Source organism: Meriones unguiculatus, assembly GCF_030254825.1.
Source record: "Meriones unguiculatus strain TT.TT164.6M chromosome 13 unlocalized genomic scaffold, Bangor_MerUng_6.1 Chr13_unordered_Scaffold_34, whole genome shotgun sequence".
NCBI lineage: Eukaryota > Metazoa > Chordata > Mammalia > Rodentia > Muridae > Meriones > Meriones unguiculatus.
Window position 1 is genome coordinate 7,599,231 of NW_026843646.1, and position 17,404 is coordinate 7,616,634.

Consider the following 17,404-nt stretch of genomic DNA (forward strand, 5'->3'; position numbering starts at 1 on the left):
AGTTTTCTCTCAGGGTTGAGAGAAAATTGGATGCATTTGGTTGTCTCTATAATGTATAGAAAAACTCTCTCCTTCACTTTTCATTTTTCTCACAATTTATTAAGTAGATCTTCAGGAATATTACTCATTGATGTCCAGAAAATTTACCCCCCAAACTGAGTAGACTGTTTTATTGATGTCTGTCCTAAAATCTATTTACATACTTATGAGAATACCCCTTAAAATATGTACTTGATGAGGTCAGGACCAATTTTATACCTTTCAAAATAATATGAAGGCTATGATTATGGCCTCTGGAGATTATATGTGATGTGGTCCCTCCATGCTCATATGTGACAATGCAAATGTGTGTGTGTATGTACCTTTATATATATATTTGTATAACAACAATTAATTAAAAAATAAGCTATGATTTTAAAAGAGACCAAGTAAGAACATGGGATGATGTGTAATAAGAAATAAAATGGGGAAATAATGAATTATAAAGCAAAATATAAATAAAAAAAACCTATTTTATTTCTGTACCGTAAAGCCTAATCAAAGTGTAGCCTCTAATAGTATGGCAGGCATGAGGGACATACTCACAGTTTATTAGACACAACCAAAACATCATTGAACAAGGAGAGATGTAGTTTTTTTTCTTCTTTTGTCTCTTCTGAGTTTCATGTGGCCTTGGCATAGCAAGGTTCAGTATATTTCATCGGAGGTGAACTCCTCATAGGCATCCATGTGGGTAAATATGGATTCTCCTGGGACAGGTCTCGACCTAACAGAACAGATATTCAGTAGATAATAACAAGACTGATATCCATACTATATTTCAAAGGGTGCATAGTTTTAAAACACAGGCTCAATTCCCAAAGCAGGATTCTGTTGAGCTACAAACATACTTAAAATGTAATAGAAAGGAAGAGGCCACTTAGGAAGAGAAGTATTGGGAATAGATTGGAGAAATAGGCTTTTTTTTTCCCCAGAAGTGATCAACTTGAGAGTCATGAGAAGACTCATGTTGGAAGAAGTATAGCTGGTAGGATATAGATCAATGGTTAACACTTTAATACTGTTACTCATGTCATAGAATACAACCATAATATTTTATGGTTATTATGGTTTATTATTATAAAATTATTTCATTGATATTTTATAACTGTAATTTTGTTACTGTTCTGAGCTCTAAGTGTTTGATAGGAAGATATCAAATATGCCATCTCCAAAAGGTTCAGGACCAACAAGTTGAGAACCACTTGTTCAGAGTGAAGAAGGGGGTGAATAAAGTAGTTGTATTTCAACTAAAATCATTTTTAAAATTTGAGTAATAAAGACTATCCATTATTCATGAGCTTTACCAACATTATTCATGATTTAAAAATAAAAGCAGGAAGCACATTGCAAAGCAACATATTGGAGAGAAAAAGAAATACTCAAATACTAGAGTGATTCACAAAAAAAGCCAGATTGATGCCAAATATTAAATGAAGGCCAAAGTATGTGACCCCTAAAAATTGGTCACTGGAGTAGCAACATGGATGTCATTGTTCACCCTAATGTAATATGTGTGTAATAAGAGGCAACATACTTGGTACAAAACATGGTGAAATGTATATTTATCCCCATTTATTAATTCCTAATGCTTTTAACCTATCAAAGTTCCACCTGAAAAAGGCAGCATGGAGATGTCATTAACCCTGTGAACTTTAGAGTCTAACAGATGTAAAAATCATAGGTTTTTCAAGGGAATGTGCTTTACTGAGATAGTCAGAAAGCTTCAAGCACAAGAAAGTCAGACAGCACTGATGTCTATAGAGGAGGATACTTGCTTATTAGTATATAGTAAAGGCTAAAGACACATAAAATTGTAACTGAAACAACTTGGAAGATACTCGGTAAATCTCATGATTAAATATATAGTATACTTTAGACACATGATAATCATGAACAGATCATGTAAAATTAGAATGCCTATTTCTTTAAATGATTGAATTTTGTTGATAGTAAACTGTACCTTCTCTAAACTGTGTAGTTTAATACGTATAATTTTAGAGTATTGAGATAGAAAAACTCTACCAAATTGTATACTTTATATAAAGATTTTATTTTATTTCATAAAGATTTTCTACTCAATAATTCTTTCAAATGGCTGAATCATTGGAATGCAGTAAAAAAAAAATACTGATATACATCTATTTATGTATTGGCACTGAAACACCATAACTAAATAAATCCATTACTTTGTAAGTGAATGTAAATAGACATGAAGAAAATAATGAGGTTTTTCTAATGGTTTACAAAAATGGCCATCTTTGTCCATCTCAAGATGGAGTATAGAAAGACTTATGGGGTTACAAACAAACACAACAAAAATAGACACACCAGATAACAAACAATATTCATCAAGAATTTTTGAGACAGTTCTTATACAGCAAGAGAAGTCATTTTCCTTGCCTCTGGCAAAAGGGACATATGGCACTCCACTAACCTGTGATATGAGGATATCAGCAAAAATGCTGGCCTCCAGGTCAAGTGAAGGGGAGTAAAAGTACTTGTTATACAGCTCAGAACCCATACATGTATTCCTGTCACTTCCCAAACAAGCCTACACTCTGCTAACTCCCAAAATATTCTAGGATTACTCTCTATCTCTTTATGAAGTCAGTTACTTTACTTGTCTGAGTTATCTCCACTTTTCTATCTTAATATTCTTTCTTTTCTCCCAGACAGCTTGGTCACATGAAGTATATTTTTCTCCTCTCTGGTCTGAACTTTTCTAGAATCCTCTGAACATTTTTCCTCTTTTATCCATAATAAAATTCTTTCCTGTAATCATCTAAGATTTGGTGTTTTTTCCTGTTATCCAGATCATATAATTGAGTATTTAAAATATATCTGTAAAAGTGACCATTACTCTGCTAAAATTAAGGAATATATACAGAGACCCCAGAGATTTTAGTTAGAAAGCACTTAATGAAATGAATGAAAGTGTCAAAAAAAGACAGCAGTCAATGGTTTTCAGTATGCACATAAATGAAAGGTATGTAATGTAAAGGTATGTTAAAAATAGTACCAATTCAGTTTCATGATAACAGAACTGAAAGTAAAAGAACATGTTTGGAAAACAGTTCTTGTGTAGTCTGAGTGTATATCAAAATATTGAGATTTAGGTGCCAAAGAACACAAAGTATGTCAGAAACAATAAAAGTCTCTTGAAAACCAGAGAGCTTTTGAGATTTTTAAAGTTGAAATCTGACACAAATTTAAAACAAATACTTGTAGTCAGGATGAGTACCATAATTAGATGGTATAGAGAATAGTCCTCACTCATAACTTGGTCAGATATAGTTTTGAAGATATACAAACACCTTTCTCCTTTATAGCTCAAAGCGTAGTTCAGGTATTTTTTTCCTTTCTTTTGGGGAATGGTACTAAATTGTAATATGAGTAGCTTTTCAAGAAGTTGGGTTTACATAATCTGAATGAATCAAGACATAATGCTTCCTGAAACCATTAGTCTATCATGAGAACCATAATAGTCATTTCAAAATACCTCTACAGTGGAGCCTGGAATGGAGAACCTTTCACTGGGCACAAATTAAGCTTTTCTTTTCTGGTACTAAGCAAAAATGGCTACAGCAGTTTAGAGATGAACTACTGAAGTGTACCCATTCTGTAGTAGTCAGGGGGAGAAGCCACTGTGATGTCAATATTCCAAGGCTCAAGCCATACTGACAACGTGACATGCATTTCATGTTTTGAAACCGTTGACTTTAAAACATTGATTTTGAACAATTCTTGAACCACATGTTTCGACTGACATTTTTACAACCATATGCATGTGTGTGTATAAAAGATATATGATAGAGATAATAGATAGATGATTGATGTTAGATAGCAGGATAGATAACTGTAATAATATGTGTGCAAAAATAAAAGGAATACTTGTATAAAACATCTTGATAGACTAGGGTCAAATAGAAGGGGAGGAGTACCTTCCCTATCAGTGCACTATGGGAGGGGCATACGGGGTGAAAAGAAGAGGGTGGGATTGGGAGGAGATGAGGGAGGGAGGCACAACTGCAATATAATTTGAAAAAATGTAATAATGATAATAAAAATGAATATTAAAAGTCAGTAATGTTAAAAAAAATCATGAAATTTATATTCATCTCCAAAGATTATCAACTTCTAATTCTTTAACCTGTTAAAGGTCCATGTGAAATGAGGTAGCATGCAAAATCATTAAGACTGTGAACCTTGGAGTCTAACACATGCAAAAATCATAGAATACTTTAAAGATTAATGTGCTTTACTGAGATATGGTCAGAAAGCTTCATGCACAGAGAAGTCAGTTTTAAAGAGTGGAGAGGAGTGCACATGCTTACTAGTATATAGTAAATTTTATATATTAATCCTAGAGAAACAAAGAATTGTGACTGAAATAAGAGATATTCTGCATGTTTCATAATAATGAAATGTAGTTTACATTGAACATAAAATAATCATGGACAAATCATTCAAAATTAGAATGCCTGTCTTTAAAATGATTGCATTTTGTTGATAGTAATAATTTTTGCCTTCTGCACAGTGTGTAATTTCATTAATATGTGTAATTATACACTTCTAATTAAGATAGCAAAACTCTACGAGACTGTTAGGTTCTTCATTAACATATTCTGCCAAATAATTATGATTTTAAAAATGATACATTTGAGTATGGGAAATAAAAACCCATCAGAAGGAAATCTCTGTAGTGCTACGTGGTTACTAACCCCATTATTTTTAAAATAGTAATAAATATGTGTAAAGAAAGTAATCAGGCTTTCCTGATAGTATAAACTATTTAGGTCCCACGGAGTGCAAATATCCAAAAATGCCAGTCCTGGGCCTGCTCAACATGCATTTTCGAAGGAATTCTGGTGATTAGAAAGAAACAAGCAAAAAACAAACACACACACATACCAAAAACAGCATCCATCAAGAATCTGTGCAAAAGTTCTGGTCCAGCAAAATAGCCATTTTCCTTGCTCCAACAAAGGGGACATATGGCTCTTTATTGACATGTAGCTCCTATCAGGATACCAACACCCATGGTGGCCTCCAGGTGCCTTGAAGGGGAAGTAAATGGACTTGTTATACATCTCAAAACACATGTCTAGATTCTTGTGTCTTCCCAAAGAGCCTCATCTCTTTCTGTACTATCCTAATTTCCTAAATAGTCTAGAAATACCCTGACTTTTTTTTACACAAATTAATTTAGTTATAAATTTCACATCTTCATCCCAGGCCCCGTTCCTTCTCTCCTCACAGTCCCACCATCATTCTTCTCTCTCCCATTCCCTCTTTCTCTTCTGAGAGGCTCATTGTGTGTAACAACCCACCCTGACACATCACATGAGGTAGGACTAAGAGCTTCCTTCCTCTCTCACTAAGGACAGGCAAGACAACCCAGCTAGGGGAAAGGAAACTAAGGGCAAGCAACAGAGTCAGAGACAGCCCTCAGTCCAATTGTTAGGGGACCCACATGCCGACCAAGATGCACATCTGCTACATGTGTATAGGTGGACCTAGGTCCAGCCTGTGCATTTATGAAAGCAAAGTTTGTCTCTGTCTAAGCTATCTCTACTTTTCTCCTAATCTCCATTCTCTTCCAGACAGTCTTGGTCATATCAAGTCTGCTTCTTTTTCTCTGTGCTATGAACTCTTCCAGGTGCCTCTGAACATTTTTCCTCTCTGACCCATAATAAAATTAATTCCTGTAATAATGGAGTGGCTACTATTTTACTGGTTAGTCTACTGTTCCTGCTCATACAGTTGGAATATTTAAGGTAATTAAGTGAATACTACTATGCCTAAATCATTTTATTTCATTCAAGGAATATGTACTGACAAGCCATAGTTTTTACTTGGGAAGGAGTAAAGATCCCTGTGAATTGAACAATCAAAGAGAGACATCAGCCAAGGTTGTCATCAAATGCATCCAGCAATAATGTAAAGGTATTTTATAAAATATTGCCAATGCAGTTTCATGATAAAATTAAAATTAAATGAGTATGTCTAGAAAGTCATTCCTATCTAGCAGAACCAGTGTTCACATATTGAGAAACATATGTTTGAAACCAGAAAGTTGTTGAATTTGGGGCTGAAATCTGAGCACTTTCCAACAAAACTTTGTTGGCATAGTGGGTAAAACAACTATATGAAAGAGAAAATAATCTCTCCTATCTTGGGCATATAGTTTTGAAGATACATGGATAATATTGTCTTGTATAATAGCTCAGAGCATACCTCTCTGTCGTGATAACTTTATTTCTTTGGGGGAATGGTACTGACTATTATTAACAGGAGTAGCTTTTCATGAAACAACTATTAAGAATTAGATCACAGGTTCTAGAGAAATCAACACAGAACACTTCCTGAAACCATTAGTCTAGCATGAAAATCATAATGATCATTTTAAAATACCTTTACAGTGGAGCCTGGAATGGAGAACCTTTCACTGGGCACAAAATTATCCTTTTCTTTCCTGGCACTAGCCAAAATGGCTACAGCAGTTTGTAGATGAACCACTGAAGTGTAACATTCTGTAGTAGTCAGGGGGAGAAACCACTGTGATGTTAACATTCCAAGGCTCAAGCCATGTGACAAAGGGACACATGCATTTCAAATTTTGACTTTAAGACATTGATTTTTTAAAAAAAAGTTTGAACCACATGTTTTGAAGAAATATCATTAAAAATTGCGTGTGTGGATGTATGTGTAACAGACATATGATATAGATGATAGAGGATAGATGTTAGATAGAAGGATAGATAACTGTAATGATAGTGTAACAATAGGAGGAATACTTATATAGGGTCAAATAGGAGGAATACTTGTATAGGGTCAAATAAAAGGGGAGGACTGGGGTGTAGGGGGAGAAGAGGGAAAGAGGGTGGGATTGGGAGATGAGAGAGGGGGCCACAGCCACAATATAATTTACAGAAATTGAAATAAACCATAATAATAATAATATTTAAAAGACAGTAATGTAAAAATATCATGAAATTTATATTCATCTCCAAAGATTATCAATTCCTCTTAAAGGCCCAGGTGAAAAAAGGCAGCACGCAAAATCATTAAAGCTGTGAACCTTGGCATCTAACACACGCAAAAATCACAGAATACTTTAAAGATGAATGTGCTTTACTGAGATATGGTCAGAAAGCTTCATACACAGAGAAGTCAGGAAGCTTGGAAGAGTGGAGAGGAGTGCACATACTTATTAGTATATAGTAAATTTTATATATTAATCCTAGATACACAAAGAATTGTAACTGAAACATGGGAGATGCTCTGCACATTTATTAATAAAATATGTAGTATACTTTGGACATAATAATCATGGACAAATCACTCAAAATTAGAATTACTGTCTTTATGGTGACTATATTTGGTGATAGTAATAATTTTTGACTTCTGCGTAAAGATATTCTGCTGAATAATTATGATTTTAATAATATGACACATTTGAGTATGGGAAATAAAAACACATTAGAAGGAAATCTCTATAGTGGCATGTGATAACTAAACCTGTTACTTTTTAAAAGGACATAATAGGTGTGAAGAGTGTAATTAGACTTTCCTAATAGTTTAAACTTGTTAGGTCCCAGGAAGTGCAATTATCCAAAAATGTCAGTCCTGGACCTGCTCAATATGCAGTATCAAAGGAATTCTGGTGATTAGAAACAAATAACAAAAACAAACAAACACACACACATACCAAAAACAGCATTCATCCAGAATTAGTGATATAGTCCTTGTCAAGCAAAAACCATTTTTCTTGCTCCGAGAAAAGGAACATACTGCTCTCTACTGACCTGTGGCTCCTATCATGATATTAACACCCATGGTGGCTTCCGGGTTGCCTGAAGGGGGAGTAAATGTACTCTTTATACACCTCAAAACACCCATCTAGATTCCTTTGCCTTCCCAAACAGCCTCATATCTTTCTGCACTATCCTAACTTCCTAAATATTCTAGAAATTACCCTGTCTTTCTTTCCACCAATTAATTAATTAATTTCATATCTTCATCACAGGCCCCCATGCCTTCTCTCCTCACAGTCCCACCACCATTATTCCCTCCCCCAAGACCTCATTCTCTTCAGAGAGGCTCACTATGTGTACCAACCCACCCTGACATATCACATGAGGCAGGACTAAGAGCATCCTCTTTCAATAAGGACAGGCAAGATAGCCCGGCTAGGAGAAAGGGAACTAAGAGCAAGCAACAGAGTCAGTGAAAGCTCAGTCCAATTGTTAGGAGACCCACATATTAACCAAGCTGCACATCCACTATGTAAGTGAAGGGGGCCCTAGGTCCAGCCTGTGCATTGATGAAAGCATACTTTGTCTCTGTCTAAGCTACCTCTACTTTTCTCCTAATATTCTCTATTTTCTTCGAGACAGTCTTGGTCATATCAAGTCTGCTTCTTTTTCTCTCTGATCTGAACTCTTTCAGGTGCCTCTGAACATTTTTCCTCTCTCATCCATAATAAAATTACTCACTGTAATTATGAACCAGCAGCTATTTTGCTGGTTTCTCTGCTGTCCCTGCTCATACAGTTTGAATATTTAAAGTATATATTTTATTAAGTAAGTATTACTATATCCAGACATGTTACTTTGTTTATGGAGCCCTGCTCCTAGTGTGGATGGCTCCTCCTCACATGCTGCGGAGGCCCTAGATGGATGACTCCAGGGTCTGGAGAAAGCAGAACTATCAGCCCTGGAGACCTTGGCATCTTCCCCAAGAGCTCATATCACCTCCGGCTGCACAGCCTCCCTCCTCTCCTTCCTTCCCTCCCACCTCCCTCCCTTCCATCTTCCTTTCTTCCCTCCTTCCATTCCTTCCCTCACTCCTTCCTTCCATTCCACCTCCCTCCCTTCCCTCTTCCTTTCTTCCCTCCTTCTAGTCCTTCCCTCACTCCTTCCTTCCCTCTCTCCCTCCCTCCATTCCTTTCTTCCCTCACTCCTTCCTTCCTCCTTCCCTCCTCCCTTCCTCCCTCCCACTTCTTCCCCTCACTGCCTTGACCTGGCTGGCCTGGACCTCTGTACACCAGGCTGCCTCCAACTCTACGGAGACCAATCCTCATTTGTCTCCTGGAATTAAAGACATGTGTCCCTAAGTCTGGACTTTTATTTCAGGATTTATTTACGTCATTTTGTTGTTTTGTTTTTTTGAGATAGGGTCTCTCTATGTAGCCCTGGCTGTCCTGGATTTGCTCTGTAGACCAGGCTGGCCTTGAACTCACAGAGATGGCCCTGCCTCCGCCTCCCCAAGTACTGGGGTCATAGGAATGCTACACCACATGGCTAATTTATGTATGTATGTATGTATGTATGTACGTATTTTTGCACACACCACGTGTGCCTGGTGTCTGTGGAAGGTGGAAGAGCATCAGACTTCATGGACCTGGTCATGAGCTGCCAAGGGGGTGTCAGGAACCAAATCCTGAGGTCTAGGCGAGTGCTCTTAACTGCTGAGCCATCACTCCAGGCCCTATACTACTTTTGTATTATCACACTTGTTTCATGTGCATGCATGTTCTATCTTCTCGACTCATTGCATTATATTTTGGTGTGTGTGGGTGTAAGGTTCTATCATCTAGCTCAGGCTGGCACCAAGCTCAGAGCAATCCCTCTGCTTTAGCCTCCCAAGCCTGGGCATTCCAGAACTGAGCCCACGGCCAACTGTGTAAACTGTGAAGCTGTGTCTGTGCACAGCTGTGTGGGCTGCTGGCTTCAACACAGCACCAAGCTTTCCTGAGGACAAGGGTGGCTCAGAGCCACCACCCACCCACCTGCTGGTGGCTGTGCTCCCCTTGTCTTAGGGACTCTGGGGCCGGCTCTTCTACTAGGTACTGCGGCAGGGCAGCTCAGTGGATAGGGCAGCTCAGTGGATAGTGTATGCATGGCCCGGGTTGTACCCTAGCACTGCCGACTGCCACTGGAGAGACATACCTTGAAATCCCAGATCATCATGGCCCCGTCGATGCCAGTGGTGCATAATTTTCAACTATCCTGCTGGTCCACCTAGTAAATGGACACCTGGCTAAAAGAAGAGCGAGACCATGAGGTCGGTGGAGGGAGTGAGGCCATTCCCCCAAGCCCCGCACCGAAAGATGGCTGGGGGTACACTAGGCTCCAGATTCCTCAGGGCCACACGACGAGACCCTGTCCTAGAGTGGGAGGGCTCACTCACCCAGGATGTGGCCCAGGGGGTAGGCCCGAGACTACATCAGGCCCTGGCCAGGTCCCCAAAGCCACATACACTGGCTACTGGTGCTTGCATGGAGCCCTACCTATCTGAAGGTGGAGGCCAGAAGGCTATAAGTTCAAGGTCAGGGGGGCTGCAGGGATGGGTCAGAGGTTGAGAGTGCTGACTGCTCTTCCAGAGGTCTTGAATTCGAGTCCCAGGACTCACACGGTGGCTCATAGCCATCTGGTGTCAGAGGAGAGAGGGAAAAGGAGGGAGAGAAAGAGGGAGGGAGGGAGAGGGATGGAGAGGAAGAGAGAGGGAGAGAGAGAGAGAAAGGGAGAGAGAGGGGGAGAAAGGGATAAAGAAGGAGAGGCAGAGAGAGGAAGGGAGAGTGGGAGAAAGAGGAGGGAGAAGGAGGGGGAAGGAGGGGAAGGTAGAGGGATAGAGAAGAGAACAGGAATGGAGAAGTAAGGAAAAGGTGAGGGAGAGGGATACAGGAGAGAGGAGATCGAGGAAGGGGGAAGGAGAGGGAGGGGAAGGCAGCAGGAGGAAGACCGGGAGGGAGGGAGGGAGGGAGGGAGGAGGAAAGGCCACAGCCTCAGCATGGGGCTGGTAGGGACAGAACAGGGCTCAGCAGATGCGGACACAAAGAACTACTTTCTCCTTCCAAGCTCAAAAGTGACCGGAGCATGGCTGAAGCCAACCAGTCACCAACAAGGCCTCTGAGAGCAGCCTGCTTGGGCAGCCAGAGACTTCCTGGCTTTTGAAATTGGCCTTCAGGAGTCCTGGGTTCCATCCCAATCCACAACCCCAAAGGAAACAAACAAATAGGGAGACTCCTTGCAGAGCCTTCACCCCAAGATGCCTGCAGAGCTGGGCAGACAGGGGACACCAGGATGAGCCAACCTGTCTGCAGAGCTTCCAGAGACAGCCTCCTCCTTCTCAGATGCCAGCCTGGCTGGCCTCGAGGGGCGGAGGCCACAGTGCAGCCTGTGAGAAGGGCCTTTACACACTTACTATCATTTCAGATTGTTATTAGTTCATTATGCTGTGTGTTTGGTACACAGGTCAGTGGAAGACTGTGAGAATCTGTTCTCTCCCTTCTCCGTGCGGGTTCCGGGCTGCACATGCTCCTTGTTTGACTGCCCCCGTGTGGGGACACAGTGCAGGGAACTGTGTGTGGGGGGAAGGGTGCTTGGGGCACATCCTGAGACTGGCACAGGCAGTCTCGGGGGCACCCGAGAAGGGGCATACTACAGGAGACTATGTGCACGGGAGTGTGTGTGACGTGCACACCATGAATGGCACAGGCAGGTGGCACCCAGCAAGGGGTGGACACTGTGGGGAAGTATGTGAGGCAAGACCTGGGCCCAGCACAGGAGGTACCCCTCGAGGAGCGCACACAACCACGACGCTGTTCTCCTAGAAGAACAAACTGAGCAGGGGCAGAAACTCTGTCTTCAGCTGACACCCTGCTCAGGGGAAAAACGTGTCACACACGGTTTTCCTCCTATGTGAAGCGCACACTGGGGACCAAACTCGGGCAGTGCCACCTTCATGTGAGGGTCCTACCTCACATGTGGACCAGGCTGACCTCGGCTGCAGTGCTCTAGGCTGTGTCCAGAGTGCATGTGGCCAGCTATATACACTCCCCATATCTGCCGTGGAGAGCCAGCATCCACAGATCACTAATTATACACTCCGCATAGCTACTGTGGTCTAGGAGAACCAGCGTGGCCAGGTGGCCAGCTGTATATACTTTCTCTCCTAGCTACATGGAGAACCAGCATGTACAGATCGCTAGCTGTATACACTCCCCCTAGCTGGCACTCGTCTAGGAGAGCCAGTGTGTACAGATCGATAACTGTATCCCTCCCCCCCACAGCCAGGCAAGGACTCATGCATGCTCTTGGAAGCATGGCCACCAAAACCATGTTGTCGTGGTTGACCCAGGCCAGGTGGCTCCTGCTGGCTGAGAAGCCAACAACGAGCACCCAGCCACCAGTGCTGCTGAACTAGGCCATCAGCTGGCCAAAGGGCATCTTGCTGCCCCACGGGGTGCTGGCCAGCTTCTCGTCCACCTCCTTGATGCAGGCCGAGAACACTGTTGTGGAAAGCACGGGAGAGGAGGCAGGAGGCCAGTCAGGAAGGGAGGATGCAGGAAAGGACAGCCAGGGATGTGTTTGCTGGACCAGCACGGGGAGCCAAGTTTGGATCCCCAGTACCCACAGGGAGCCTGGAATCCAGGTATGAAGCTGGGTGGACACACACACACACACATGTAAATACACAAACACAAATAAATAAAGCTAGAGGTGAAGACACCCAACAAAGGGCTGTCTCCTACCTCGGATCCACTGTCACCTCTGAGGCCTTAGGAGGTTGAGGGACGAGAAGGACCAGAATCTGCCTCCTCTGGCCTCTTCTTATTCTCCGGGAAGCATCTGAACATGGGTATGACCCCTGGAGGCCAAGGCAGGAAGACCAGGAGTCGAGGAGTCGGAGGAGTCAGAGGAAGGAGGAGTGAGAGGAGGAGGAGTTGAGGAGGAAGAGTTGAGGAGATGGTGAGAAGGAAGAGTTGAGGAGGAGGCAAGGAGGAAGATTCGAGGAAGAGGAGGAGGAGAACGAGGAGGAAGAGGAGCTGAGGAGGAAGGAAGAGGAAGGGGAGCCTGACCATCCATCAAGACTTTGTAAAACAACTCTGGGCTCCAAGCCTTTAATCCCAGCGCTCGGGGAGGCGGAGGCAGGGAGATCTCTGTGGGTTCGAGGCCAGCCTGAACTATAGAGTGACTCAGATAAACCCTGTTTTCAAACCAAAACAAACCTCTAGCTCCCTAAGCCCAACTTCCAAACGACAGCGGCAGCTAAGGGGTCTACAGGGTTAAAGGTGTTGGCTTCTCCTGCCTGGGGGTCATGGGCAACCCGTAGATGTGTTCACAGTCCTGTACAGTCTTAGTTGCTGGGAGAACCAGGGGACCCTGGATAACTAATGGACCACAAACTCCTGAGCACAGAGCCCCGGGACTACCTTAGCTCCACCTTCACCACCTAGATTTTTCTTAGTGTTTTGTTCACGGTGCTGAGCATTGAACCTGGTGCTTTGCTACAGACTTGGCAGATGCTCCACCACTGAGCCACACTGCCTGTTTTTCTTTGTTTGCTTATTAGGCCTGAATATAAATGACAGGGCTGGTTTTCTGGAAAATTTTCACATGGGCCAGTAGGTCCCAACCTTCCTCGAGCTGTGGTGCCCTGCCCTAGAAAATTATTCCCATTGGTGTTTTGTAACTGCAGGATTGCTGCTGATGTAAAGTATAATTTAAGTGTGTTCTGGTGGTCTTGGGTGGCCCTTGTGAAAGTGCCGTTTTACCCACGGAGGGGTCATCCTCCTCAGGCTGGGAAACCCTTAAACAGGTACTGAAGGTGGGTCGACTCTGCCCCAAAGAGTCAACACAAAACAGTGATGAATTCTTTGCTTTTCTTTTTAATAAGGGGAAAGGGCCCTGTTGAAGGACAGGTTTTAAAAAGCAACCCGTGGCATGATTCTTAAAGCTCCAGCAGGGAGGCGAGTCTCCTCTAGCCTTGGGCTAAAGACAGAGGGAAGGTTCTGTCTGTACACCCTCAGAGACACATGGCTAAAGTCAGGTTCACTGTTCTCTGCAGTCTGTGGCCTGGGACACAAAATGAGGACCTGAAACAGTCCAAGAAAGAAGCTGGTGGGCATGAAGGTGCAGACTTGTAATTCCAGGACAAGAAGCTGAGGGAGGATGGTCAGCGCCAGACAAACCTGGGCTTCATGCTTCCAACTCCTTGTCACATCAAAACCCAGAGAACTGAACTGAAGAGATAGCGCAGACGTTAACACACTTGCTGCTCTTGCAGAGGACTGGGTTGGACTCCCAGCTCCTGTATCAGGTAGCTCACAACCACCCCTAGCTCTTGGGCATCTCTTACCCCTTCTGGTCTTTGCCAGGCGTGCATACCCACATGCACAGAAATAAATAAAATAAACTTACTTAAAAACTGATGACAGGCTGAGAGAGAGATGGACGGGTGGACATAGCATGAGCTCACCCTGCACTCAAGACTATCGACTCTGCCTAAGACCCCTCACTGTACCGGCCAGGCTGCTGTGCCCAATAACCTGCTGCAGCTCCTGCTAACCCTATGGCTGAGTCCATAGGGTTCTGCTACTGAGTCCATAGTATCTTCTGCTACTTGCTCTGCTCATCACTGCACCAGTTCACTTGTTCTTTTTCTCTTTCTTGAGACAGGGTCTCACATAGCCTGCCTGCCCTCAACCTCGGTCTATAACTGAGCCTCTCATCTTAGCTCCACATGCAGTGCTGGGTTTACAGGCGTGCAGCACCTACCTGGCTTCTGCAGTGCTGGGGGACAGTAACCAGCTCAGCAAGTTCTCTACCTGCTGAGCCACATCACAGCCCCAGCTCCTTTTCTAGACCAGGAAGTTCCCTTTATCACCAAGCTGCTCAAAGGGTACTATACTTGGCAAATAAAGGAGCCCAATGGGTACCTGTCAGTGCTGAGCAACAGGCAGTGCCCATTTATCCTCACCTGCATTTGAAGTCACATGACCCTGCAGCCAGCAAAATGCTGTTGGGGTGCCAGCCCAAGCTGAGGACTGTGGAGTGAATCGGCTAATTAATGGGCTTGTTCACCCACCTGAGGAAGGAAAAACCTAGTTTACACTGTCCTCACAGATAAAAACAGCAGCATTTTCCAAGCTGCCCCATAAACCTCCTCCAAATAAAACTGATCTATATGTTTATAAAAACCATTTCAATTCTGAAATCCACAGGCAATGTTAGCTACATTTACTGAGGTAAGTCTTGTACGCACCATCACTTTTAACGCTGTAAGGCTGTCCTTTGACTTAGGCTTGAGTATTCTCATGGGCTCCCTGCACTGCACAGCTGCTCCTACTGAAGGCTGGCTTGCCCTCTGTCAGAGAAGAGCCTCCTACACAGAGTTCAGGCTGGCCTCCGACTTGCTGTGAACCCCACACTGGTCTTAAAGTCAAGCTAGACTTACAGGCCTGTGCACCACACTGGCCTGAGGAGCTGACGTACAGCTCACGTTCATGGACTATATCTATGACCACAGTAAGGTCCAGTCCACCTATGACCTCTCAGCGAACACACACAGTCAACTGCTCCAAGGCAGTCCAGGAGGAAACGCTCCCTACATCAATTAAGAAAAGTCGGGGGCTAGAAAAGGAAGGATGGAGATGAACGGATGGAGGAGGAAGTGAAGGGAGGAAGAAAGGGAAGGAGGATTAGCATGGCTCACCAGTCGTTTTCAGACTCAAAGTAGCAGACGGAGATGAGCCAGCTTCCACTCCCAACAGCAAACTTGTTCTCCAGTGAGGACTATTTCACAAAAGTGGCAAGGTTGACCCTGAGCAAGGACAGGGGTGGTAAGCAACCCTTCTCAAAACTGGCATTTCTCCAAAGCCCCTCCTCCTTGGCCCCACAGGGGACCTGTGAGATGGCTGTGCGCCCTGTCTCTCCACTTCTCCAAAGCCCTTCCTTGTTGACCCTGAAGGAGACGTGCAAGGTGGCCATGTGCCCTGGCTCTCCTGGAGAACCCTGGGGCTGTGGCGGTGGCAGGACAGCATCTTTAGATAGTTTCTCTTCCCTGTCCAGGTCCGTCCCCGGGGGCGCGCCTTGTACCCAGGCCTGGGCAAGCTTGGCCTCCTCCTTGCAGTCCTTCTCCTACTTTGGGATCAGGTCAGGGTTCTAGGCAGCTTGGTTCTCCAGGCCTGTAATGGGAGAATGTGAGCACAGAGAGAACAGGCCCAGCCTGGGACTCCAATGTCATCGTCAGGACCCAAGAGCTCGGTGGGGTCAGGTGTTCAACCTGTTCCCCTGGGCACTTGGGGAGAGAAAGGCCGGGGTGGGAGGGTGGGAACTACGGCATTCTGGGAAGAGGGGTTCCAGAGGCAGGAGGACAGGAACTGGGGCATTCTGGGAAGGACGCTTCATCACAGCATCCAGGAGGAGACCCTGGCTCACCTGAGCCACGTGGAGCACAGAGCGTCAGTGAGGAGCCTCACTCACCCAGCACGGCCGTGCTCCCGTAGTCCTCCGTGCTCTCTTTCCACGAACCGTTCTGGGGGTCCACGGCCAGCTGCTGCCATTCTCCCTGGGTCGGAGATCCCGCCTCGGCCTTGAAAGTTGGGGTGCCCTGGGGAGGCGTAAGACCTTACATTGTAAGCTCCCTGTCCCTGCTGAGAGCAAGTTGCTGGTAAGCCAAGTAACAGGGTAACAAAGCATTCCTCGTGACCTCGACTGGACTCAGGGTCCCTGAAATGCAGCTTCGGGACTAGCCTGAGCTAGCCAGCATCTCCCAGCAGCTTTGACTGGGCTGAATGGGTGGAAGGGAGACAAGGGGAGTGCCAGCGTCCACCTCCTTCCCACTGCTAACCGGGAAACAAGGGGACCAGCCACACCCTTGCCTAGCTTTCCTGGCCCTGGACTGTGATCTTGTTCAACCCTAACACCCCCAAATAAGCCTTTCCCTCTCGGAGCCCTTGACACGGCGGCGGAAAGACTCGGTCTCGGGGTTTGGGGGGTACTCACCTACGGGGAGGCCGGGTGCAGGGCGCACTCCCAGGCCGCCGCCCCTCCCCGCTCTCGGGGCGCCGGTGGCGCACGGGGTCCCGCAGCCGGCGCGGGAGGAGGCTGAGGAACTGCTCGAGGACCAGCAGCTCCAGCATCCGCTCCTTGGAGCGCCGCTCGGGCCGCAGCCAGCGGCGGCACAGCTCCCGCCGGCGGCTCAGCGCCTCCTCCGGGCCGGAAACGTCCCTGGAGAGCAGCCGCCGGAAGCGTCTCCGGGAGGTTTCGGGGTGCCGCCAAACCCGGGGTCCTTCTCTTCCTCCTCCGCTTCTGCTTTCATCGCCAGCACCACCGCGCAGGCCGCCGCCATCGGAGCCTCCGGGGCCCCGAGACCCCGTTGAGATTCCCGGAAAGCGGGGCGCGCGGCCACCGTCTCCCCCAAAACGCCGCCACAACAGCTTACGACCCCGGCCAGCGTGCCAGTGGGAGAAAAACAAACCAGGCCGGAAGTACGTCATCAACCCAAGCCGACCCTGGACAGAGAGAGAAAGAGGCGGCGCCCGTCTTGGGTCTCTCTACGCGCCCTGGAGGAC

At 45.1% G+C, this 17,404-nt stretch overlaps 1 protein-coding gene across 7 annotated transcripts; it reads right to left on the reverse strand.

Moving 5' to 3' along the window:
* Positions 1–494: 494 nt before the first annotated feature.
* On the reverse strand, positions 495–17,349 carry LOC110543187 (zinc finger protein 394-like). Of its 7 annotated transcripts, none has more exons than XM_060376224.1 (8): positions 16,836–17,349; positions 16,314–16,440; positions 15,544–15,651; positions 12,581–12,696; positions 10,337–10,476; positions 9,996–10,086; positions 4,954–5,099; positions 495–766 (listed from the first exon to the last, which is right to left on the reverse strand). In XM_060376224.1, exons 1-3 carry the CDS (start codon positions 17,327–17,329, stop codon positions 15,559–15,561), a joined length of 714 nt encoding a protein of 237 aa, XP_060232207.1. In that variant the 5' UTR covers positions 17,330–17,349; the 3' UTR covers positions 495–766; positions 4,954–5,099; positions 9,996–10,086; positions 10,337–10,476; positions 12,581–12,696; positions 15,544–15,558. The 7 variants fall into 7 exon arrangements, with proteins under 7 accessions (XP_060232207.1, XP_060232208.1, XP_060232203.1 ...); XM_060376225.1 differs by lacking the exons at positions 10,337–10,476; positions 12,581–12,696 and adding exons at positions 6,457–6,575; positions 7,851–7,898 and having other exon boundaries at positions 15,544–16,015; positions 16,836–17,347; XM_060376220.1 differs by lacking the exons at positions 10,337–10,476; positions 12,581–12,696 and adding exons at positions 6,457–6,575; positions 7,851–7,898 and having other exon boundaries at positions 16,836–17,346.
* Positions 17,350–17,404: the final 55 nt, after the last annotated feature.